Genomic DNA, 25329 nt, shown 5'->3' on the forward strand with positions numbered 1-25329 from the left:
CTTTCTGTTATAGGTGATGTTGAGCTTGAATGGGAAGAAACCACTATGTAAATATTCAGACCAAAGGATACAATTGGAAGAGATTTTTTAAATCCCAGGGGCCAAAGTTACCCCCTCATTCTTCCGAATTGAAATGTGCAACCTTAAAGAAATATCTATGCTTCCCTCACTGTGCCTTTCCAAATGGATTGAACATTTTAAGGCTAGTTCTAGAAAATAGCTAATACAGAATAATTATTTGTTGTGTACAGAATAAATATTATGCATTTTAAATGCTTAAGAAAAGACATCCCATATGTTTTTGAAGTCCTCCATATTTTGGAATAAGCCAAATAGAAAATTATTATTATATTAGCATTAATGTTTCAGTGTGAATTTTCCCAGTGTGTTAGATTTAATTTTGAGCAAAAGTTGTAAATGTCGATTCAGTAGTGTTGTTTTGGCTTACAGGGTATTGATGTTTCTTGTGGATAATTTCCAGGACTGTCATAATGATCTGTACTTCCATGTACACCCCTGTGTTTTGAATCCTCTGTTTTATGAGTGCTGAGATATCATCTCATGATCCTGAACAGCTGAACAGTAACCCCCTGACACTGCAGGGATTACTTAGCCTTTATACAACACACAGTAGCTCTTCAGGGACACTTAGGGCTATTTAATTTGCATTGTGATCTTCAGTTTGAGAACCTTAAAAGAAAAATTAAAAGTGCAATTGCACACATGAAGTTACAGAGTACCATTCTAGCAAACCTACATTTGTAAACTTTAAAACACAAGTTTTACCCCCTGTATTGTATATTCAAATATACAGTAAATGTATCAGAGTATTTGCCCATTAGATATAGTCAACCTAATATTAACAATTCTGAAGAGTTTCTTCAACAAAAATGTATCAAAAGAGTAATAAAAACATTGTATGTGTTTCAAGCTTGTAAACCAATGATGTGCTGCTGTGGTGCCAACAGAGACTTCCAAATGGATTATGTTAAATGGCCATCATTTCATTTCCCAAGGTTGATTTTGAGCAGTATACTTGGTGGAACTGAAAACAAAGAAATTAACCATGTATAGCAAATTCAAGGTTTCTTTAAGGAAAGTCTTTCAGCCTCCATCTAATTAAATAGTGACAATGTGGTAAGTTTTGAATTATATGAACTTACTTTGTCATAGATTTCAATTAAGAGTAATAAATAGTATTAATTATTCTCTTCTATGATAAGAAGTATATCTTGTGCTTATTTCCACTGGAATATACATATAAGAAATGCTATGGCCAATAAAATTGAATTTTAATGAATTGTCTTACAGCATAATTTCAGAAGTTCCTATATAAATAAAAATTTGATTTTGTGTCTCCTATTAAGACATAATAATTATACTAATCCTCACATAAAATATATAAAATAAAGATATACTTACAAGTATATGACATAATTTATGTAATATAATATAAATAAGATATAATTATTTCTTAAGACATCCATAAGTAATTTTAATGTGGGATATACTATCCAGGAAATTAAAGCCCTTAGTCTCACAGTCTCTAGAAAAGTGTAAAATTTACTTCCTTTTTTTTCATGGCAAGGAAGTACAAATAAATACAATCCACTACTGTTCCAGCTAATAAGTTTATAGGAAGTTACCGAAAACAATAAAAAATGATGAGAACTCTAAAAGATTCAAGTTGGGGTTATACGTTCTTTAGTTTCCTTTATGTCAGTTATTGAAAATATATGGCAAGCCAGTATGGGGTTTTGTATTCATTAAAGACAGATAACATAACCTGTGGGAAGTATTGGTGAGGTTACTTTTTAGTGTATCAAATGATTTTAAAACATAGTTCAATCTACAGGCCAGTCCACTTTCTATTATATCTGTATAAATCAGATGTTTAGAAGATAGAGTTTGACCCATGTATATGTGCATATGTGTATACATAAAACACAATTTGAATATTAAGTCTCTTTGAACCATGCTTATCAAACTTTAATGTTTATACAAAGTACCTGGTGATTGCGTTAAAACGCAGATTCTGCTTCACTAAAAAGAGAATAGTCCTGAGAGTAATTTCTAGCAAGTACTTGAGTTATAATATTGCTGCCTAATTTCAGGATATATGTTGAATAATGCACGAATCTCTAAAAGACATTAGTCAGGATCATAACAATGTTACATCTACCTAAAATTATTTAAAACATGTTTGTAAAAGATTCGGCTTCATTATAAAAAAAAATTGTAACAGAGCATTTATAAAATATGCATAGCTAGCTATATCAAGACACTAACTAAAATTAAGTTGAAACCCAGACATTAATGATAGCTAAATTTTCTTTTAATGATATTGTGAAAGGGCCAATTTATACCCAGGTTCTATAGGTGGCTACTAAGTGCTAATTAAAATAATGAAGAACATCTGTAACATTTTTAGATCAGATTTGTCAAAATACATTGAAGCACATGTACAATAAATGAGCAACATGTGTTTCATATGAACCAAATGAAACTGGAGCCTCTCAGAATGCTTTGCCAGAGACAAGAGCAGCTGTGGGTATCACCTCTACTTTCATTCTGCTTTAAAATGCCTCATTTTCTTCTTTCAGTTTATAGGTGAAATGTACAATAAGTCTTTTGCAGAAAAATTAATTAAACATTGACCTCTTCATAAAGGAGATGGTGATTCATTCCACATATTGTACCAAACACTAGATTTTAAAATGAAATTTAAGTTCAGCAAAGTATTCTATAAATCGAAGCCTTTATTCTGATGATCATGTCCGTTTTCATTAGCTAACTTTTAGAAAACTCAGTGAAATATTTTAAGAAACTTAGGACACAATGATTTGAAATTCTCAACTGAATTATATTTAAAGGTGAAAATATGAAAAAGCTTGTAAAGCATAATCTTGGTGAAACAGCTTGTCTTCTTAGGACAAGTAATATTTCATCGTAAATGACTTTATAAATATGGATAGAGTTTCCACGCAGAATTGGGATAATACACCCACCAGCTCATGGAGATGTTCTGAGGAACAGATTAGATTACATACAGGAAAATGTTTTGAAAATTACAGTGAACTTTACAAAGTTAGGATAATCTTTTACCAAGACTGGTCAATGTGTAATGTTTATCAAAAAGATAATGCATCCCATTTTAAGATTGTATTGTACTTTGTGAGTATTAGTGTCATATTTGTATGTCTGTTTCCAATGCACAGACTGAAGAGAAAATTATGGCAGATATATTGACTTCTGGTAAGTAAGACTATTGATACTTTACTAAGTAAAATATTTAGTGCTTGTTCAATGAATTTTTGATTAAAATGAATGTGTAGACAGGTACACGAATAATATAAGATATAATTTGGAAAACAAGTCAAGAAAATTTTCATTTCAGAAGATTACCTGGACATTCTAAGTCAGTATCTGTGATATTGTCCTCTGAAAATAAAACTCATTTAATAGAAGGTAAAAAAAAAAAGCATTATTTTCTGTTAACAAGATTATGTTTCTAAAGTCACAACCTTAAATCATTTTAATTTCACTAAAAGTATGATTGGCTTGGGAAGTCATTTTAGTAAATTATAAACTTTTTAGAGTACTTTTAAATCCATCAACCTTATTAATCCTTACAAAATCCTTTAAGATCGGCAGGGTCCTGTATTACAGGAAAGATAATGAAAGCTTAATTGCTGTGCCTGAAACCACGTCAGTAAAAGTTGAAGCTGAAGTTAAAACTGAGTTTCTATGGCTCCCAAAAAGTACTCTTTCCATAATGTTATGCCAGTCTCTCCATAAGTCAAATAACATGCTTTGAATAGTGTAAAATGCTCGTGATAAAGAAAGGTCATAATCGTCATATGTCTCAATTCCCTATTAGCCAGTTAGAGATTTTCTGCTAATCATGTGAAAATAACTAACACAAACCACAGACAATTTTAGAGGTAAATAAGCTCTTAGAATGAATTTAAGAGAGTAAAAATAATTCTTGATGAATACAGTAATATTAAAGAAAAGTTTAGAAAGTAAAAAATATTAAAATATTAAAAATGAAAGAAAAAAGAACACTGGAATTTATAGAATCATGAAAACAAAGCTAAAAGAAGAGGTTGTTAAAGTCAAAAAAGCTCCATAGCATTTCTATATATATTTATATATATGTGTGTGTGTGTGTGTGTGTGTGTGTGTGTGTGTATGTATATACAATCAAATACTATCAAGTCCTTTACCCTACTAATAATCAAAAGAAGGGGGAAGAGTAAGAAAAGGAGATAAGAGGACAAAAAGGAGAACTAGAAGATATAAAAGAACGAAAAATACAAGAAAGATTCTGTAATTGAACATTTGAATCTTTAAGGTGTGCCTGGCACTGTGCTGGAATCATAACAGGAGCTGGCATGTTATCTAATTTAAACCACACCTATGAGATCAACTCCATTAAAAGGGTAGGAAATGGAAGCATGGAGGGATGACGAAGATTGCCCAAATTCTCACAGAGAGTAATTGGTAGTCTGGAATTCAAATCCAAGTCTATCTGGCTAGAGTTCAAGTTCCTTTCACAGGTATGTACCATCCTTATTTTATGTTGAAAAGAAGCACGCAGAAGTCTGGGAATAAACAGGTCTCAAGAAGACAATTTTTTAAATCCTATTTTGTGCTCACTTCCATTTCAAAACTTTTTAACATGTACATGGACTGTAGGGAATTTGGACATGTGAAAACAGCCTATTTGGGTGAACTTTCAGATTAATTAGTCTATTGTTCATTCTTTTTCATTCTTTCTCTTATTAATTCATCTGCTATAATTAAATTTGTATAAGTAAGTATTTTTAAAATCTGTGGCCAGATTGGATGGGTATCCCTCTGTATTTACTAATTTTGTGATTTTGGGGCAAAAAGCAATAACCAGTTTGTACCTCAATTTCCTCATTCCTAATATGGAGATAATTATAATAGCTACCTCACGTGTTTGTAGAGCAATCTTAGTTCAGAGTAAACACTCAGTGAGGTCTAGATTGTAATAGACATAATGATAATGAAGCGGCGTCATTTGTCTGAGGTAATACCTAAGGTCCCTTGTCTCACACCAAGGAAATTAAGGACGCCGACACACCAGAGTGAGGTTAAGAGCAGAAGTTTAATAGACGAAGGAAAGAGAAAAGCTCTGTTGCTACAAAGAGGGGCCCCAGAGAAAACAGGTTGCCACTTCCGCGGTGAAGTGCAGGAAGTTTTACAGATGAGCTTGAGGAGGCGGTGTTTGATTTACATAGGGCACAAAAAATTGGTCGGATCAGGTGTGCTATTTGCATAGCACATGAAAATCTGGCCACCGGTACTCTAATCTTTTATTATGCAGGTGAGTTTTCTACCTGGCTGGCGCCATGTTGCCTGCTTCTTTTACTGTACATGTGGTGACAAAGAAAAGGGAAGATGGACCCTCCATGTTCAACATACCTGGCCCCAAGGTAGCCTTTATCTATTGGAACAAATGCTTCCAGCTTGCTTATCTATGTCTGCAGCGCGATTTTTCAGGCTGCTCCTTGTTAGAAAAGAAATAATTTGGGGGCTGCTTTTTGTTAAAAGGGAAATCTTGCCAAGGACTCTTTTACCTTCCCTATTTGCCTAAATAATTTCTTTCTAGCTCGTGTGTCAATATTGGTAGCAGTTATGATGTTTTTTTCTGTAAGAATTCCAATATGCCAAAAATATGACCTATTGATTCACACAGCCACTTGAAAAATATACAGACTACAGAATTATAATCATAATGATTAGCTTCAAATTAGCCTAATGGGAATAGAGGGAATTATTCCTTAGTTTTTAGTGGAATTTCACATTCAATATTTTTCTTTTAACTTTAAAAAAGGAAAACAAAGTAAATATGATTATTGACTTTGAGGCATTTCCAACCTAATTCCTTATTATATAAAACGCATTTTTCTAAATTTTCATCTTTATAATATTCAAATAAAGTTTTTCCAAGCAAAAATAAAATTTTAAAAGATGTACAGCACTTTGAAATTTTTCTATATCTTCATTTCAAACCCATATATTTCTTGGTTAAAAAAAGATAATTACAGTTTTAAGTAAAAATAAATGATTGAATAGATGATAAATATAACCTCAAAATACTGAAATATACTAAATAAATTTAATGTATTTATTACAAATTAGACATACCTGTAAAATAATAGAAGTTTTAGATCAGGAAGATAAATTAATGATATGAAAATAAAATAAATGAATTAGAAAATCTACACATATGAATTAATATTTCTCTAGCGAGAGAAATTCTTATACCCTAAAAAAAGAACACGTATTCTTTTGACATTCTCATGGATCAGTCACAAAGAATGACTGCTTCCTGTGTCACAAAGGAAGTTGAAAATAATTTCAGACTCAGTATCATACATAGCCATTTATCTGACTACAAGACAGTTAAGTAAAACATTTACAAAAAATAATTTTTAAGCTACATTTGAAACTAAATTAATACATATCTAAATATCACACAGATTAATATGAAGAATCTCAATGAAAATTATATAACAGAATTGAATGACATCAAAGCACCTTTTATAAAATTTTGATAAAGTTACATAAAGGTAAGCTTAGAGGCCTAAAATATATATCCTCAAATATAAACATAGTAATCATCTACTTGAGAAGCTGGAAAAAGTACAACAGAGAAAATCTAATGACATAATGAGATCTCATTTGTGACCAAATTATGTGTGAGTTATCCACTGGCAGGCAGAGAGGATATTTATGTGCATGAAACATTTTTGGAGAAAATATGGAATTGACGGACAAAAGAAAACACCCCTTTAAGTGGAGAAATAGACCACATTAGTAGGGTTTAAGACTATGTTATAAAACTATATTATAAAACAATTTCTAAATTGATTAAATCAATTTCTAAATTCAAAACTTCAGAAAATTCTTAAATGAAATTTGAGTGGAGAACAACACCTGGGATTTCAACAGAAACCCTACAGAAGCTCCAGTCAACTAGACTCTCCCAACAAAACATTTAAAAAAAGTTTCGAAACATCAAATTAAACTATATTACAGAAAAAAAAATCCCAGCCCTTATAAAATTAAACCAAGTAAATACATTTAATAATGTAACGATCACAATACCCGACATTCAGTTAAAAATTACTAGGCAGAAAAAAGCAACCCATAACCAGGAGAAGGATCCATTATTAGAAACACACATATAAATAAAAATGGATATAATTAGCAGACAAGAACTTTTAATATAGCTATTAAAATATGTTAACAGGGGAAACAAATATAAATATTACTGGAAACTACGAACAATTAAAATAAACTTCTAAAGCTAAAACCCATAACAGCTGATGTCAGAATGCTATTGGATGCAACTAAGAGCAAATTAGACACTGGAGAAGAAAAAAATCAGCACTTAAAGAACAGGAATAGAAATGACCTAAACTGAAGCATAGAGACAAAACAGGCTGAAAAAACAATAAAGATTCTCAGTGACCTGTGAGATCAATTCACATTGTTTATCATAAGTGTAATCAAATTACAGAACTAGGGGTGGAGGAGGGCAGAAAAAATATTTGAAGAAATAATGTCCAAATATTTCTGTTTGAAACATATGAATCTATAGATTCAAGAATCTCAAAGAAATCCAGGCAGATAAGTGCACACGCATTCATGCACACTATCATTACTCTCACTTCTGTACTCACAATAATTTCTGCATAAGCACACACACACACACACACACACCTATACCAAGGCATGTCATGATCAATTACTTGCATAATCAAGGCAAGTCACTGATAAAGATAACAATTTTAAAGGCAACCAAGAAGAGAGAGATACCTGTTCTGAGAATGACAGAAAAGAAAGTATTCTGGCTACTATTCAGAAACAGTGCAAACCAACTGAAAATAGAATGACACATTCAAAGTGCTGAAAGCACTTCCTCAAACTGACCAAAAGCAATTACAAACAAAGCTGGAGCTAATATTATGTTCAATGGTGAAAATTGAAGGTTTTCACCCTAACATCAAGAAAAAGGCAAGGATGCCTGCTCTCACAACTTGTATTCAAAATTCTACTGGTGTTTCTAGCCATTATGATAAGGCAAGAAAAAGAAATGAATGGAATATATTGTGTAAAGGAAGAAATAAAACTGTTTATGTGAGTAGAGAAAAATATATCATGTATGAGAAAAATCTTAAGAAATCTACCAAAAAAGCTACTACATATAACAAGTAGCTTTAAAAAAAAGAGTCACAGGATATAAGGTCAAGATACAAAAATCTATTTCTACACACTAGTAATGAACAACTGGAATATTGCAGTTGAAAATACCATTAACAATAGCATCCAGAGGGAAGGGAGAGCATCAGGATAAATAGCTAATGCATGAGGAGCTTAATACCTAGGTGATGGGTTGGTAGATGCAGAAAACCACCATAGCACACACTTACCTATGTAACAGACCTGCAAGTACTAACAGGTATCCCAGAACTTAAAATTAAATTAAATTAAATTTAAAAAAAAGCATCCACAACCATGAAAAGCTTAGGATATATTTAACAAAATATGTGCAAGATCTGTATACTTAAAAGCCACTAAACAATGATGGGAATTAAGATTAAAATAAATTTGTCTAAAATTCATTTTCATAAACTCAAAACTCAATATTGTTAAGATGTTAATTTTCTCTTCATATTGATGTATAGATTCGGTGAAATCTCAATAAAAATTCCATAGGACTTTTTAAAGAAATTGATGAACTAGTTTTATAGTTTATATGGTGCAAAAGACCTAGAGTGACTAAACAATTTAAAATAGAACAAAATTGAAAGATTTACACTATAGATCTATAGATTCATTTACAGAAAAAAAGGTCCAAAAATAAACTTGCACACAGATGGTAAATTGGTTTTCAACAAAGATGATAAAATAATTCAATAGGGAACATATAGTCTTTCCAAAAACAGTATTGGAACAACCAGATGTCTATATGAAAAATCACGAATCATCACCTTTATACCAATACTCACAAAGATTAAATTGAAATGGATCTCAGACCTAAATGTAAAGGCTAAAACTATTTAGCTTATGGGGATAAAAGTAAGAAAAATTCTTCATGAACTTTCAATAAGCAAAGATTTCTTAGAATATAAACCAAAACAAAACATCGAGGAAAAACTTGATAAATTGTCCTTCATCAAAGTATAATTTCTTGCTCTTCAAAAGACACTGTTAAGAAAATAAGGCCAGGTATGGTCTCTCATGCCTATAATCTCAGTACTTTGGGAGGCCAAGGTGAGAGGGTCAGTTGAGCCCAGGAATTCGAGACCAGCATGGGCAACACAGGGAAACCCCATCTCTACAAAAACTTTAGAAATCAGCTAGGTGTGATGGCACATGCCTGTGGTCCCAGCTACTGGGGAGGTTGAGGTGGGAGGATTGCTTCTTGAACAGGAGGTCAAAGCTGCAGTGAACTATGATTGTGCCATTGCACTCCAGCCTGAACAACTGAGTGAGACTCTGTCCCTAAATAAATAAATAAGTAAATAAATAAATAAGATGAAAAGTCAAGCCATAGGCTGGAAGAATAGGAGAAAATATGCACAATACATGTAATAGGATACAAGTCCTGGTACTTATATCCGGAATATATGTATATTTACAAAGTATAACACACACACACACACACACACACACACACACACACACACAGATAGCCAATATGTCAAATGATATTTAGCACCAATACAAAAGATGTTCAATACCATTAGTTATCAAGGAAATGCAAATTAAAATCATGAGATACCATTACACACCCAATAGGATGATTAAAATTAAAATTACCAAAATATCAAGTCATCTTGGTAAGGATTTAGAGCAGCTGGAACTGGAAGTATAAAATGGTACAATCCATTTGGAAAACAGTTTGGCAGTTTCTCATAAAGTTAAACATACTACCATTATTACCATACTACCCAACATTACAACTCCTAGTCATGTATCTAAGAGAAATTAAAATATACTTTCAGAAACGAAGTTGTATTAATGTTCTTAGCAGCTTTATTCATAAGGGACAAAAATAGAGGGTCCAAATGACAATCAACAGGAGTGGATAAACAAGTTGTGGTCTATTTGAGCAAAGAAATACAAATTGGCAATAAAATAGGAATAAACTACTAATACACACAAGAGCAGGGAGAATTCTCAAAAACATATGCTGAGTGAAAGAAGACAGACACAAAAGAGCACCTACTGTAAGAATCCATTCTATGAAGTTCTGGAATAGTTCAAACTAATCCACAGTGATAGAAATTGAATAAATGATGACTACTTGGGGTATGGTATAAGTGGGGAATTGACTTTAATCGACCAAAGGGAACATTTTGGGAATGATGAAAGTGTTCTCTATCTTGAATGGAGTGCTGTTTACACAGGCATATTCATGTGTAAGATCCCTTAACTTGTATACATACAATGGCTGTTTTATTTTATGTATACTATAAACCAATACAATTTACCAAACAGAAAAATAATGAAAAAGTAGTTTTGAGACATTTGTATGCCATTTATATAATGTTTTAAAAATACAACAGGTAGTACATTTTTTTGTGGATGCATCCATCTTAGTACAGACATAAAATCATGGGAATGAATGGGAATGTAAAAATTCACATCAGAATCATGATTTCCCCTGGCAAGGGAGGGATGCAGGTATGGAGGCAGATTGTGATGGAATCAGATTGGGATACACAAGGGCTTCCAATGCATTTGTAAATTTTTGCTTTAAAATTTGAGGCCTGTCAACATTGTCAGATTTGCTAAAATTAAGTAATGAGTAAAATATTTACTGTATTATGCTTTATAGTTTTTTGTTTGATAAATTTTGTAATAAAAAAACAGGTAATTTTAAACTTTAATAATTTATTAAAATAAATGATATAAAGTGTTTATGGATTATTTTCACAATAATAATAATTCAAGCTCTCCTGGTTGAATGAGTACAACACTGAGAAAAATACTTACTTCTGTTATATGCTTACTCCATTCCCAAAGCACTAACAATCAGTCTTTTAAACGTTTTAAACATTAAAACTTGATATGCTCCAAGTTCTTCCCAAAGAATTAATTATGCTCCTATTCCCCTAGTATTTATAACCCCATGAATTGCCTTGAAAAATATGATGAATTCACTTGCTGGACTCTACCACCGGAACACAGAGTTGGTTTCATCAATCTGAGTGTACTACATTCAGAAAGTTGGTAAATAGTAACAGGATTAGCACTGACTCCCTGGGCTATTAAATCAGAAGTTTTACCTACTTATGTGTTAAAGATTATACTTAAAATTGTGATATGAATAATTGTGATACACATAAAATTGTTATGATTTTATTTACTGTAATTAATAATAACCTTTATTGAATCATTACCATGGGTTGGGCACTCTTCTAAGGGCTTTACAAATATTAATTCATTAACCTCATGACAATTCTTGGGTAATAGCACTAGGTGCTATTATCTGCCTTTTACAGATAGGGAAAACAAAGCAAAAAGAGGTTAAATAAACTGCCCTAGATTATACATTAAGTAAATGAAAGAGCCTAGACTTGAACATAGGAAGTCTAGCTTCAGAGCCTGTAGTGTTTGCCACCATATTCTGCTATGTTACATGGAGACCACTAGATATATGATAATATCTCTAATCTTATTTACTTGGACGTAGTACATACACATAAACTCTATGCCCTCTTTCAAGAACAGAAGCTTCTGGATAGTATCTGTAATAGCTATTTTATGCAAATTGTTATTCATGTCATATAGTCAGTGATAGTGCCAGCCTTTGTATTTGGGTATCTAGTACTATATTCTTTCTCTTATTCACTATCTCATCCAATATACATTTGGTCCAAACCAAATTGTATGGTTTGTTTGCTCCAACTCTACACTTGCCAGATTTAAATCTAAAGCTCTGAAACTCTGAGATTTAATTGTAAATCTCAGCTCTGATCATTTCACTCATCTATTCAGTAGCCCTTCATTGACTATTGAATTAAACACACTTTTTAAAAATACCTTTCCACAGTATTCTTTTTTTTCTAGAACTAAACCAAATTAGAATATTTGCTGCTTACTAAAACACATCCTACATGTTCCCAAATACCATGCTTTGGCTCCTACATTTCCCTCAGTAACTAAGACCTTTCTCAGAACCAAATTCTGAAGGCGTTTTTGCAGGTTCTTATCCACTGGCATTCTCCATTTACTAGATTGTCAACTGCTTGTGAACAAAGACTAAGTTATTCTCATAATTTTATACACGTAACACTTAGATAACATCTTACTCATGACAGAAACTCAAACAAATATGTTCAATTGACAGTTTGCCTTAGCAGAAGTAAAATAATGTCTGTGTGACAGTGTATTTTCCTACCAATTCACGCATGCTAAAATATCTTTGCAGTCAGGGAACAAACAAACCCTTGTAGATCAAAGATAAATGAAGGTGAAAGAGCAGGGAAAACTGGCATACAGTGATTAATGTATCATTTGCTCAGGATTATCAGTTATCCAGAATGTAACCAGGAACTTGATAGTGTGTAAAGAACCTTTAAACAACTGAAGCCAACAAAAAAGAATTCTGTGTAATTGGGCAACTTATTAAAAAGTAATTCATCAACAGTCTTTTTTTCTTACATTATAAATACTTCAACAAACTTGGTTTTCCAGGTCATGGCAATCCAGAAACAGCAAAATTGATGGCTTATATCCTTATTTTGTGCACACACACACACACTTCCTTATTAACAACACATATACCTTCAAAACCTAAAAATTTGGTACCATTTATTGAAATCCAACATATTTCAATAGCCACTGGATAAAACAAAAATAAATATTACAACACCAGCCTCTGCATCTTTAAGAAAACATTTTTTTCTCTTTCTGTTTACTGTTTAAGGAGACAGAAATGGGTTTGACATATTCTTTAAAAGATCTTATCAAATCTTATTAGACTGAAAAGGTAGGGTAAGGCAGTTTCAGAAGAAAGCTGGAACAAGATATCCCACAGGGCTGAAGCAGGTGGTAGAGATGCAGAGGCAGATCTGGATTCAGTTGCCAACGTGCACATGCATGGAGGCAGACACCAGGTCCAGAGAGTACAGTAATGAGCAACAGGTGGTGAACCCAGCTAGGACACATGAGAGTAGACTAGCAAGAGGTAGCATATCATAACAGGCAGGTGAAGCAAGGCTAAAGAGAATCCAGGAACTGGCACTAGACAGGTCCAAGTGGCAGGGAAGCAGGTCAGCAGGGAGCAAGATTCTACTCGCCAGCTAGACTCAGTGGTGGCTCACTTCCTCAGGGTGATATGCAAAGTAGAGACCCAGATGGGTTTCAATGGCCCCTCATATCCTGCATATGAATATATACAGATATAGATACACACACATATATATAAATATCATTTACAGTGCCTAAGAGTACTAAATAAATGGTAGCACAGTGAGTGAGTACATGAATGAATTTTTCAATGTTTTAAGTAATTTAGGGTACTAAAGACATTTTAGAGGCAGAGAATAATCAAAATCAGGTACCAAAAATGTATTACCACTAATCTAACCAAAGCAGTAATAAAGTAAACAAAAATAACAGAAGTCAAAATTCCCATTATTTGGTACAAAAATATTGCATACCTAGAAAATACAGATAAATAGACTTAAAAAGATATATAAATAATAAGAAATTCTCTAATGCAGGTGACTGCAACATAAATATACAAAAATCATAAGCAGTCAATTAACATGAGTGAAAGATAAAATAGGAAAAATTAGTTCACTGACAATGTCCAAACTATTATAAAATATTGAGAGGCTAAACTTATGGTGCATTTCTAAAGAAAACTATAACATAGGGAAATGCAAAATATGATTTTTTTTAAGTAAGAGAGGCCTATTATAAAGAACATCATTATTCTCCAATTACTTCATAGGTTTAGTATGCTGATTTAAAAGTCTTCATAGCATTTAACTGTTCCAAATTTGAAAAAGAAAACTTGTTAAGTTCATCTGGAAGAATAAATGAGAAATGGGTTTCAAAATTCAGAAAATAAAAATGATGAAAAGAGAACTGCCCTTTCGTGTATTAAAATGGTTTATTATCTAAACAAGTTAAAAGTATATTATTGAGATAAGAAGCGACCAAGACCTCAATGAAACACACAGGTTTTTCTAACAGTCTGTGTTACAAGATTTTAATAGTAAGGAAATATCACTCACCAATGGAAAAAACAAAAGTTATTAAGTAAATGATGGTAGGGAACTAAATGATGGTAGGTAAGGAAAATAATGGAGTTGTGTAAGATATAACCTCATCACCAGTAACCAAAATGGATTATGGAGAAAATAAATCTTAGTATGTCCCAAGGCCTTGTTTCCCTTTAAAGTCCATAAATAATTTCACCCTTCTCAGAGTAATTAATGTCCAGTGAATCCTCCAACCCCAATGTTAGATATTTACATTTCCTCCACAATTTGTAAGAATTCAAAGATGTGTATCAAGAAACTAAACCTAAAGTTTAGGTCAATAGACTAATTTGAGTAGCCTTACTTCCTGGTACAACAAATTTAATAAAAGTAGCCTATAATATAATCTGTTATAATTAGGAAGGACTTGTTAAAATAAAATAAAATAAAATAAAAAAATGAAGACCAGGTTTGAAAAATGTCTAAGCAGACAGACCCAATTAGCCTTGAAAGTAACCTTAATCTTTTTTGGACTGCAAACATAAGCAAAACAAGTTGGGCCATTTATTGTAAATGCCAGAATCATTAAAAAAAAAATAAGTTCCACAAATCAAAAGCTGCCAGCAATGGAACAGACCAAATAGAGCAACTATATAAGTGTAACCACTCAAATATTTTCAATTTCTTGCTTCTACATTCACGCTATAAAAGCCTTCCACTTGGATTTCTTCAGTAGAGCTCAAGACGTCCTTCAATTTGGTGTTTCCCCAATTTATGTATCACAGTTTGCCCAAATAAACTAAAATTTGTATAGTGTGTCAGTTTATCTTTTAACAGACCTTATTTGTAAATGGAATCTCCCAGGCAATTGAAGCTTATTTTTGGGAGCAAGCTGCCTGGTTTCCTGCTCCAACATCCTCATCTCTATATTTTAGAAGCAACTCAATCTAACCAGAAAGCTCAGCCTCACTCTGGAAAGAACTTAGTCCTTATCCAGAAAAATATTATATTCCTTCAGTACTCTTAGATCAACATCAAGAAAATCTTTCTGTAAATGTAGTGCATGCCTTGTTTCCCAGTCCTAGAAACTAAGATTTGGTCTTATTCACCAGATGCACTTCTTGTGCCTAAATTACTGATTTTGTTTTATTGTCTCAAATACTTATTTTATTTTCTCATTACAAAATATAAAATTATTATACAATTTGTACAAATGACAGAAAAATCTAAAAAGTAAAATGAAATTATATCACGTTAAACTCTAGTACCTAAGGGTAACTCTTATTAACAATTTGGAGTGATGTTTCCAATCCTTTTTTTTCTGGTCATGGTCACTAAAAGAAATGTAAGATTTCTTGAAGCTACCTAGTGAGATAATTGGGGGATTTATGGCATTGGTTAGAAGTATGACCATTTTGCTTTTAAGGCCTGGGCTTGAATTAAATGAAATTTATAAGAAACTATTAAATAAGTGACTCCATTAAAAAATTGGCTAAATTAACTCACTTGAAAGAAAAGCCTTGTTTTGCAGAGTTTTTCATGATTATGAAGTCTTTTCTAAGACAATGAATTACTATTTTTAAAAACATGTTGTATTAGTCTTATTTTTTCAATTTCCTTAATTTTTTTGAAATAATACTTCATTTGTCATGTGAAACGATAAAGAAATATGTTACATACTTACTTTAATGGACTGTGTGCATACTGACTACAATCTGACTCTACCAAACAGGAACTTATTACTTGATTTTTAAACAATATGCCACATATCTAGCAGTAGACATTATAGTGATACAGAATACTTTGTACTTAGGTTCTCATAGTATATCAAGGTAGGTGGTTATACACCAAGAAAAGGTCCTTATGTTCTAAAGCAAATAAAATTACAATTTGAGAGATGTTTATGCAAATTTAATTCCAATAAAGAATTATGTATAAAACAATATGTGAGGCCAAGTGATTTATCCTAGCATTTCTTTTCTGTATGTTTGTTTTCACTTTAAATGCACAATATGAAGATCTGGGGCTGATATTAACTCTCTTAGGGATATTGTGAACAAAAAGTCAATACATCTGAAGAACTTTAAATAATAACTGGCTCACAGTACTCAGTACATACTGGTGTTTATCATCTCTATCATCGTATGAGAATTTGGATTTTACAGTAATTGAATCCTTGATACAGTTTTATTTCTTCTTGACATTGTATTCTAGAACCCATGTTTTAAAGTAGAACTTCATGGAAGAAAAGAAGTTGTATTACATACAGTGGCCAAAGTGATATATAATTTAAATGATACTTATTTCTACTAATGTAAAATCATTTAACTGTGTATTTGAAGGTACATTTATGCTTACTAAAAGCCAAGATTCATTCCCATTTGAAATAAAAATAATTTTAGATAGGAAATTTCATTAATCTTCCTTTCATGACATATATTACAATTAGAGAAGGGTTTTTAATCACTTGCTAGCTTTTCTTTTATCTAACTTAACTGTATCTGTCAATCATTGAACATAAAATAGGTGTTGGGCATTGTGCTAGGCCAAAAGTTCTCAGCCATGGCTGCACATTTTAATCATTTTCCATTTCCCAGGTTATTCTATTGTGCAGCCAGGTTTAAGAACCATTAGGCTGGACACATTTAATCTCATCAGAATCCCTATTAGCATTTACAGAAATACTCTGGTTCGGTTGGGCTGCAGTGGATCTTGGGAATCCAAATTTTAACAAGTTCCCCCAGGGTTTCTGATACAATTGATCATAGGATTATTACTTAATAAAGCTTGAGTCCTGATTATGTCAATCGCACCATATAGGCTAATGTGATCATTTCACAGGCCTCTCATAAGTGAGCTACCCAGTATGTAACACTTCAGATACCATTTTTTAAAAATGAAGATGTACTGGACTAAAAAGTGTTTTACAAAATTATTTTAAGGTAAACTAAAATATTTTTATTACTACAAATAAACAGCCTTGTAATGAAAAAATGTGAAGGATACAAAAAGAAGAGGTAAGGATTAGTTTTCCACGTGGGGTTCCATACTGTTCTGACTACCTTCAGGTTCCCATCAAACTCTGAAAAAGTTTGTGAGGTGACAAAGTAGCAACACAGATTAGCTTCTGATGACTGTTTTGAAGAGTGAGCAAAGGTAAATAACCACGTCTTGAGGCCCTCACACTTATGAGGCCAGCTAGATGAAATAATGACTTACTGACACAGAGAACAAGGACATCAAAGATGCCCAGGTACTCAGGAGCAAGGTGACTAGGAACAAGTAGCCCACCACTGATTTAAAAATACACAGTCAATAAATAATCATACTCATCTATGTAACCATAGCATGAAGGTCTGACTGGTGTACTAAAATTTGGTTGTGACAGCTAGACTTGTGTTGAAAGCTTAGCAATTTTAGCTACAGAAAAAAAATGTCTTGTTACAAAATGTACTTTGAGTAGAGAATTTCTGGTCCCGTAGAGGTTTCAGGAACTTCTACCAAAACAAAAGTTTTGGCGGAATTATTTTCAAAGAGAGTAAATGAGCATTATGTCTTGCATTGATTTAAATATGCATCTTTTGGGCAAAACACCAATAAAATTTAAGCAAATACCAAATAGAAATAGAAATTTAAAATTCTAAGAATAAAAGACGCCATTTCAAGACATTATCATAGATAGAAGGTTTTGACAGTTATCACTTTCACTCAATCACTCACAAAAATTACATAGTATCTATTTTAGAACAGATAGTCTTCTGCAATCTATATTGATTATTGCATATTTCCTGCCCTATGTAATGGGTGATAGGAACAATAAGCACTATAAGGCAATGTGATAAGTGCTAGGATATATGTAAGCATAAAGTCAGATACTATAATCAATACAAGCTATGAAAAGTGAATATAGTTTGATGATCCACACTCCACAAATAGCCTCCTTATGAATATTTCCTTACAGACTGAATTTTGAAGTAGAAAAATGTAGGAAACAACATCAGGAACTTCCAAGCTTTCTGTGACTTATGTGCTAACTTTTCTACCAAATTGTATTCCCAAAGAAGCAAATCATTAAAAAGGAGATGTACTTTACCCTAAAGCCTTCTGTGTCAACCCTGTATTTAAAGCATTTTAAATAATTCCAGAATATGCATTGATTTTGAAAACCCTGTGATTTTTTTAAAGAGTTGATTTTGATAGAAGTCTAGCGGTCAATTCTGAACTCAGAATGGCTTCACAATCCCACTTTCCCCTTTATAGCTTTTCCCTCTCTCCCACACACTCTCCCTCTTCCTCCTTCTTTCTTCTCTCCTCCTCTTTCTCTCATTCTGTTTCTTTCTTTCTCCATTATTTGTCTTTAATAGACTATTCAAAGTCCCAGAGTCCCAGAGCCTTATGAAGGTCTTGCTCTGCACTTCTGAAGGCACATCTAAATTACTGCACCCTCAGAACAATTTCATGCTAATCTATTAAGATTTTATAAGATCGTACTTCATTTTTCCCTGTGTCTGAGGTTATTGCTATGATGATGTACTTATAAAACTCTTTAAGTAACTTACCACTGCCAAAAATAGTATTACAATATTATCATATATCCAAAAGCTGATTTTAATAATCACTTTGATCTTCAAAAGATAACTTATTCATTGAGAAGTCTGGGATTTTCTTCAAAGTCGGAAAAATATAAGCTTTTTGGTAAATTGACATGGATAAGATTAAAGAAAAATTTCTGCTATTAGAGATTTAGAAACTATTTAGAATACCAAATCCTCAAAGAAATAAAAATAAAGTATGGAAACATAAGAAGTCTAGGTATTTTAGAATCATATACTTAAGATTAAAGAATTAATATCTGGAAAAGAGTTCATTCTTTTTAAAAAGCAGCATATGTTCTTAGTGCTACTGCATCGTAACATAATTCAAAATCTAAAAGACTAAAGCACATTAATGAATCTGAACAAAATAGTAAAAGAATATCGAAACATGCATCAGTTATTACACTTATATCATTTTTAATCGTAGCAACTACAAAACAATTGCTGTCTTTTGGCAAGCCTCAAATATAAACGTTTCCAGGAACAGCACAACAGATCGGTAAAGTGCAAAGCAACTCTTGATTCTTGCATTCTTTCTTTGTGATGTGATGTTTCTCACTAAACCCAAACAAAAAGTGACACAAGAAAAGAGCGTATTGTGCCATGGAGAAATCATACCACTGCACGGTCCAACTTTATTTTATTACAAAACAAATGTTAGGCACATCTGCAGCCATTCCTTATATGATTCGTTTTTATGCCCTTTAATCCTCAAAACGAGAGTGCTTTCTGATCACAAATAAAAGTTTGCAAAATCGAGCATATTTCACAAAGGAATAAATAATCATTATCTGTTGCCTGTGATCTGTTAGTGCACCCAGTCATGGCTGTGATATGAGTGTACTCACACATGTGTGCACACACGCCTACTAATAGAAAAAAAAAAAGATTTTCTGTAAGCAACTTATAACCAGGAATCTACTGGCAGGTGTGTGAAAAGATTCAGGTTAGGAAAGGAGGCACCGGCATGGATTTATTGCTGTCATGACCATTAAGTCTTGATAGAGAGAACTGATTGATTTTGCTCTTTTCACTTTTTAAGAGGTCGAGCTGAAGTTCCCTTTTATGAGATTGGGTAATGGAACAAGTGGCGAACTGAACTAAGGACTTTGTGACATACATTAGAACTCTGGTGTTATTTGGTCCTCTGAACACAGAAGGAATGTCCAACAAAGAGCCATATCAGAAAAGTATGTAAAATCTTAAATTTCTACAACAGCTGAGCGAAGAGAACAGTTCTATTGAAAGAAAATTAATGAACAAGTGTCAAAATGGACAGTTGGTGTCAATTCCTAGAGGATTTGGAAGTGAGAAGTGGAGTTGAAGAAACCATGTTAATAAGCTCTTGTTTGCACGACAAGAACATCGTACCTCACCAAATATCCATCATAGGAGTCATGCTTGTCACAGTTCACATTAAAGTGTCTCACAGAAAAGAATGCTTTACTATGCGTCATGGAAGCACCTTATTTTGTTGATCTCCAACAGCATATGATCATCTATTTTCTCGGAAACAAATTTAGAAAGGAATTCTACCCTCAGCTTATATGGTAATTCTTGGACCAAACTGTGCCCATCATTTTGAGAAAGAAAAGACCCTTTCAAGCCCAAGCTAACTTATTTCTAAGTGAGTTTAATATATGTTAACAAACCAAGATGTTTTGTTTTAGCCTCTTTCAGTAGTAATCCCATTTAAAACTAAATTCTCTCTATTCTGTCAACTAATAAATAAGTAGTAGTTTTTTTAAAATTTTTGATTATTAAATCTCACTAAAAGCATAATTAACACAAATTGAAAATTTCAAGTGTATTCCAGCTGTATCTTAGGAATACTTTATGTGAAAGGTATTTCTTAATAAAGGCTTTCTTTATAAATGGCTTACATAAAATAATTTGCTAAACTTCAGTGTAATTTATGTTAATAAACCAAATATAGCAAAAATAATTATATCAAAATGTAATTTGTTTCAGCATATCTAATTAACGGGAGACTAAGAAAATAAAATTTCTCTTCCAAAAGATCCTAGAATGCCTTTTTCCATGTGCTCCTTTGTAGAAATAGGTAAGATCAGTATTCGCTTTTATTTTTCTCTTTATGTCTATCAACCACATTTACATTTAGCCTTCTCAATACTTAGACACCTCAGTAATTTCAAGTGAGCATAATATCCTCAAAACATGTGATGTCCAATTGGAAAAGACTCTCCTATCCATGAGAGTTAGATATGGCTAGTTGTTCACAGGATCTGTGTATTGGTTGTAGACACCTTCTACCTGCTAAGACCCCTTGGTCGCTCTCAACCCTAGTCCTTGTAATTACTGTAAGTGGAGCCGACTAATTGGGGAAAAGAGAAAGACAGGATATAAGAGCATTGTGTAACTTAGTATTTGGAAAATGTGTTTTCTCCACATTTACCCTATAATAGTGCACTAAATTATTCCATCTTTTTCCTTTTGCTTCTCACTGTGTGTTTTAAAATAATGAATCAGACCATGTGTTTTGAGTATCTTCACTTGAACATCTATTTTGTGACCTCTGAGACAGGCTGCCTGTATGTAGTAGTGTGCATGGAAAATACCATTGTGTCATTATTTGCCAATGGGACAATACGTAGGTCCAAATCTCAGCCATCAGCTACCAACATGCCTCTTTTGGACATGTGACTGAAAACAACACAAAAGAAAAGAAACAAAAAAACAGAAGTTAGCCTGAAGTTTCCCAAATAAACACTCAAAGCTCCTCTAAGGTAGGTAACTCCTAGAAGACTATTCTTTTGGTCACTCTCGGGAGATTCAGAAGAAAAGCTTCTCTTTAATTATATGAATCAGTGCCATATGAACCAGGTTTAAGTATATAGCATGCAATCTTGGGCAAATAGATTAACTTATCTTTGCTTCGCTTTCTGTATTTTTAAAATGAAATCAATTATATTATATACTTGGTAAAATATTGTGAAGATGTAAAGAGATCATTTACTTAAAGTACTTCAACATATAAGGGCCTGCAACTTATTTTTTTTTCAGAGTTGAACAATGGCTACAATTTTACAAAATAAAAAACGTATATACATTAGTACTTTTTATTCTTTTCTTTTTAAAAGCACCAATTCTTGAACATTATATTGCCACAAAAGAAGCAGCATAAATCTCGCAATAGCTTATACTGAAATACAAGAAAGTGAAAAAACTCTATTTAAATGGCTTAATATAAAGGCCATACTAATATTGTAAAATTCACAGTCTTTTCTAATATGACAATACTTAGCCCAAATCATATGAAATCCGGGAAGATAAAATTTAATATGATTAATTTTATATGACCAGTGACATGTTGAACATGTAATGCCTGTACTTTAAAAAGCTCCAGATTACATGCAATTTAAACACATTATAACTTTCTATCACTCACTAACCTAAAAACTAACATGCATTATCCACAGACAAAAATGTCTGGACTTTCAAAAAAAGCGTGAGATGTAAGTGTATATCTGATTAAACAACTTTTTTCTTCCAAACTGGTAGGGAAACTTTATGGAATAAATGTGTTTGTACAGTGGTGGCTATCTGTCACAGTAGACCCTGACACAGGCATTAAAGCACCAAACATTTTGGGCAATATGTCATAACCAGCCAGTTGGAGGGCAGTAACAAAATACTTGGCTAACCATACTATACTAGAGACATTTGTTTATCTTAGCAAGCTAGTAACACCAAGCACCACTATAATTGGGGTCATCTGAATATCATGATTCGTTGCATTTTTAAAAGAATTAAACATCAAAGGAAAATAATTCCATATATTTTGGATTTTGAACATTTAAAATATTAGTTGTATTAGCATCATAAAATGTTTATATAATATTTTCTTTGAAAAAGGCAATATATACATAATATTATATTGCACTTATATTTAAATAAAAAGTAACATAAAATTTACATTATATGATATGACATTATGTAAAATGTTGTTCATATAGAAAACAAAAAAGTAGGGTTTGATTTATTGAAGTGACAAGGAATGGATGATTTTTTTTTCCTTCAATCATAGCTGAAATAATTTGTATTGAATGTTGTTTATGTGCTAGATACTGTATATTGGATTTTATTGACATTATTTAACCTTTAAAACAATATTATAAAGTAATGTTATATCCATTTTATAGACTAGTTAATTAAAGCTTAGAAAAATTATAAAACATGTCCAATGTCAAATGATTAGCAAGTAGTAGAGCTGGGCCTAGAACTTTGTCTAATTTCAAAACCCGTATTTATAATCACAGTAATTTTTTAAATAAAAAAATCTATACTTTATGTATCCTGCACTCTGTACATTGTTCTTATTTATGAATAGATGTATGTCAGTTTCTATGGGCTTTTTCTGGGAAATAGAGTGAGAAACTCATTCTGACTTGACCAGGATTTCCCCAGTTTTAGCACTGAAAATCTGGCCTCCTGGGTACCTGCTCAGTCCTAAGCAAACCTGTGCCAGTTGGCCCCTCACCAGGAAGGAATACGTAACCTGGAAAAATTCTAATGGTTTCCAAATTTTAATCTTAAATTCAGAAATCTGAATAAAAGCGGGGGGAGGGAGGTGCAGAATTATGAAGAAGGCTTCATTTTTTGCACTGAGGAATATGTGTTTCTCAGGGAGAAAAGCATTCGTTATCACCTTCCCTGGAAATTATGCCTGAGAATTAAGAAATGAATAGCAGCCTTCTTAAGTGTCGTTTTGCAGCTAGTACATAACTGAATACAGATTTTTGGAATCAGGAGTGAGAGCAGAGCAAAAACGTGCTTCTTGAATTATCTGAAGAGCAGCCTCGCTGGTTCCCCCTTCGCTTGTTCTAGACTCATTTCCTTGGTGCTGTTTTTAAAAGGGTGCTCCATGGTGGGCCTGGAAACAGAAGCCCTTCCTAATCTAGGTCCAGCCCCATTTCTACGCATAACTTCTCACTGCCACTTACTGGAGATTGCAGAAGATTCGCCTTTAATATCTTTCCTTTTCCTCTGCTTGGCTTATGCCCCTCCCCCAGGTCCTCTGAAGTGACTCAAATGTTCTGTCGGTCTAAGTGCAAAACTATTTTTACCACAGCGTTTGGGAATCTCTGGGCACAAACTGTCTGCCGATTAGGTAAATTACAGGTGCAGGAGCTCATGTTACTCATTTAGCTTCCACAAATTGAAGGCACTAATCTGCCTCTTCTGAGTTTTGCCTTTCAGTCAGCGGGCTCCTCCTTTACCTTCTATTCTTTATGACTACTCTCTGCCCTTGCTGGGTGACCCTTCGCCCTGAGGGCTAGCCTGCGTTCTGTTCACTCTCTTTCTGTCCTCTCTCTCTTCTCTCCTTTCTTCTATCCCCTTTTCTTTCTTCTATTTTTCATAGTTGAAAGAGTATAATCATCATCTATCTGGCCCTCAGTTCTGCTTTATCAGCTGTGGCTGAAACTGCTTTCTTTGAATCTGACTATGTAGCCAAATCCCCCAGCTATCACCCACACAAATCTCTTCCCTAGTCTCTGACAGTCATCTGTGTCTCTCTATTTCTTCCTTGAGCTTCTTCTGACTGTCACCATCATCCTGTTATTTTCCAAAGGCTTTTCAAAGCTTGAACTTTGTTCCCTAGAAATACCACCACAATACCTCAGGAACTTCTGTTCCCAAACCATCCTTTTCTCAAGCTTCCTGTTCAGGAGTGACTTTATTGTTACACACTCTTAGAGAACTACATTCCTTTCTTTCAAAGTTCCTAACTCGGTTATTCATTTGTGTGACTTTTAATTAGTATCTTGTTGCCCAGTAAACTGGAAATTTAATGAGGGTATAAATACATTAAGCTCTGTTACTAGAGCTACTAGTTTCAATATTTTCACCTTGATTAACACAAATCCCCAAATTTTTCAGAAACATCTTTCTCACCAAATCTAGGTTTTTCAATGAATTCACTATGATTCTTTCCATCAGAGGCCTTACAAATTGAGTAGGAGAATTAATATTTGCTGAGTGCATATTCCATACCATGGGCTCAAAATATATTATTTAATTTAGTGTGAAAAGAAAGCCTATGATATGTGTAATGTACATGCTTTTTGATCTCTAATAAAACTGTGGCTAGAAACACATACTTAAGAATGGCTAGAATACAGATTCTGTCTTTCCCCAAAGGTGTCTTCTCTTTGTACCGTATAGGCAACCTTTCCAAAGGCTCATAGCTAAAATCCACTGATGTGAGCTAGCCATAATACTTTCTTTCCCACTTCTTTCCACAGAAAAGAATTGGGAGGCATGCAGGCTTTTTTTGAGGAAAAACAAACTATTTGCAAATGAATAAGCATGAAGTAAGAACAACAGGGTGGTAAACTACATGAAAACTTCCCATCCTATCACTAACCTAGTTTCAGATTTTATGATGAATGAAGTCTAGTCCCCTTGGAGTGATTTTATTAATGATAATATTGTTATTCCCCTATTAT

General features: G+C 32.9%; 1 protein-coding gene across 1 annotated transcript in view; it reads left to right on the forward strand.

The window, feature by feature from the left end:
• The window catches only part of PTPRQ (protein tyrosine phosphatase receptor type Q), a 215177-nt gene extending 213877 nt beyond the window's left edge, over nt 1–1300 (forward strand). Inside the window, exon 45 of the mRNA XM_032171667.1 lies at nt 14–1300. Coding sequence (XP_032027558.1) covers nt 14–51 — 38 coding nt within the window. The 3' untranslated portion in view covers nt 52–1300. The remainder of the gene's footprint in view (nt 1–13) is intronic.
• The last annotated feature ends 24029 nt before the right edge of the window (nt 1301–25329 follow it).

Source organism: Hylobates moloch, unplaced genomic scaffold, assembly GCF_009828535.3.
Source record: "Hylobates moloch isolate HMO894 unplaced genomic scaffold, HMol_V3 SCAFFOLD_12, whole genome shotgun sequence".
Classification (NCBI taxonomy): Eukaryota; Metazoa; Chordata; class Mammalia; order Primates; family Hylobatidae; genus Hylobates; species Hylobates moloch.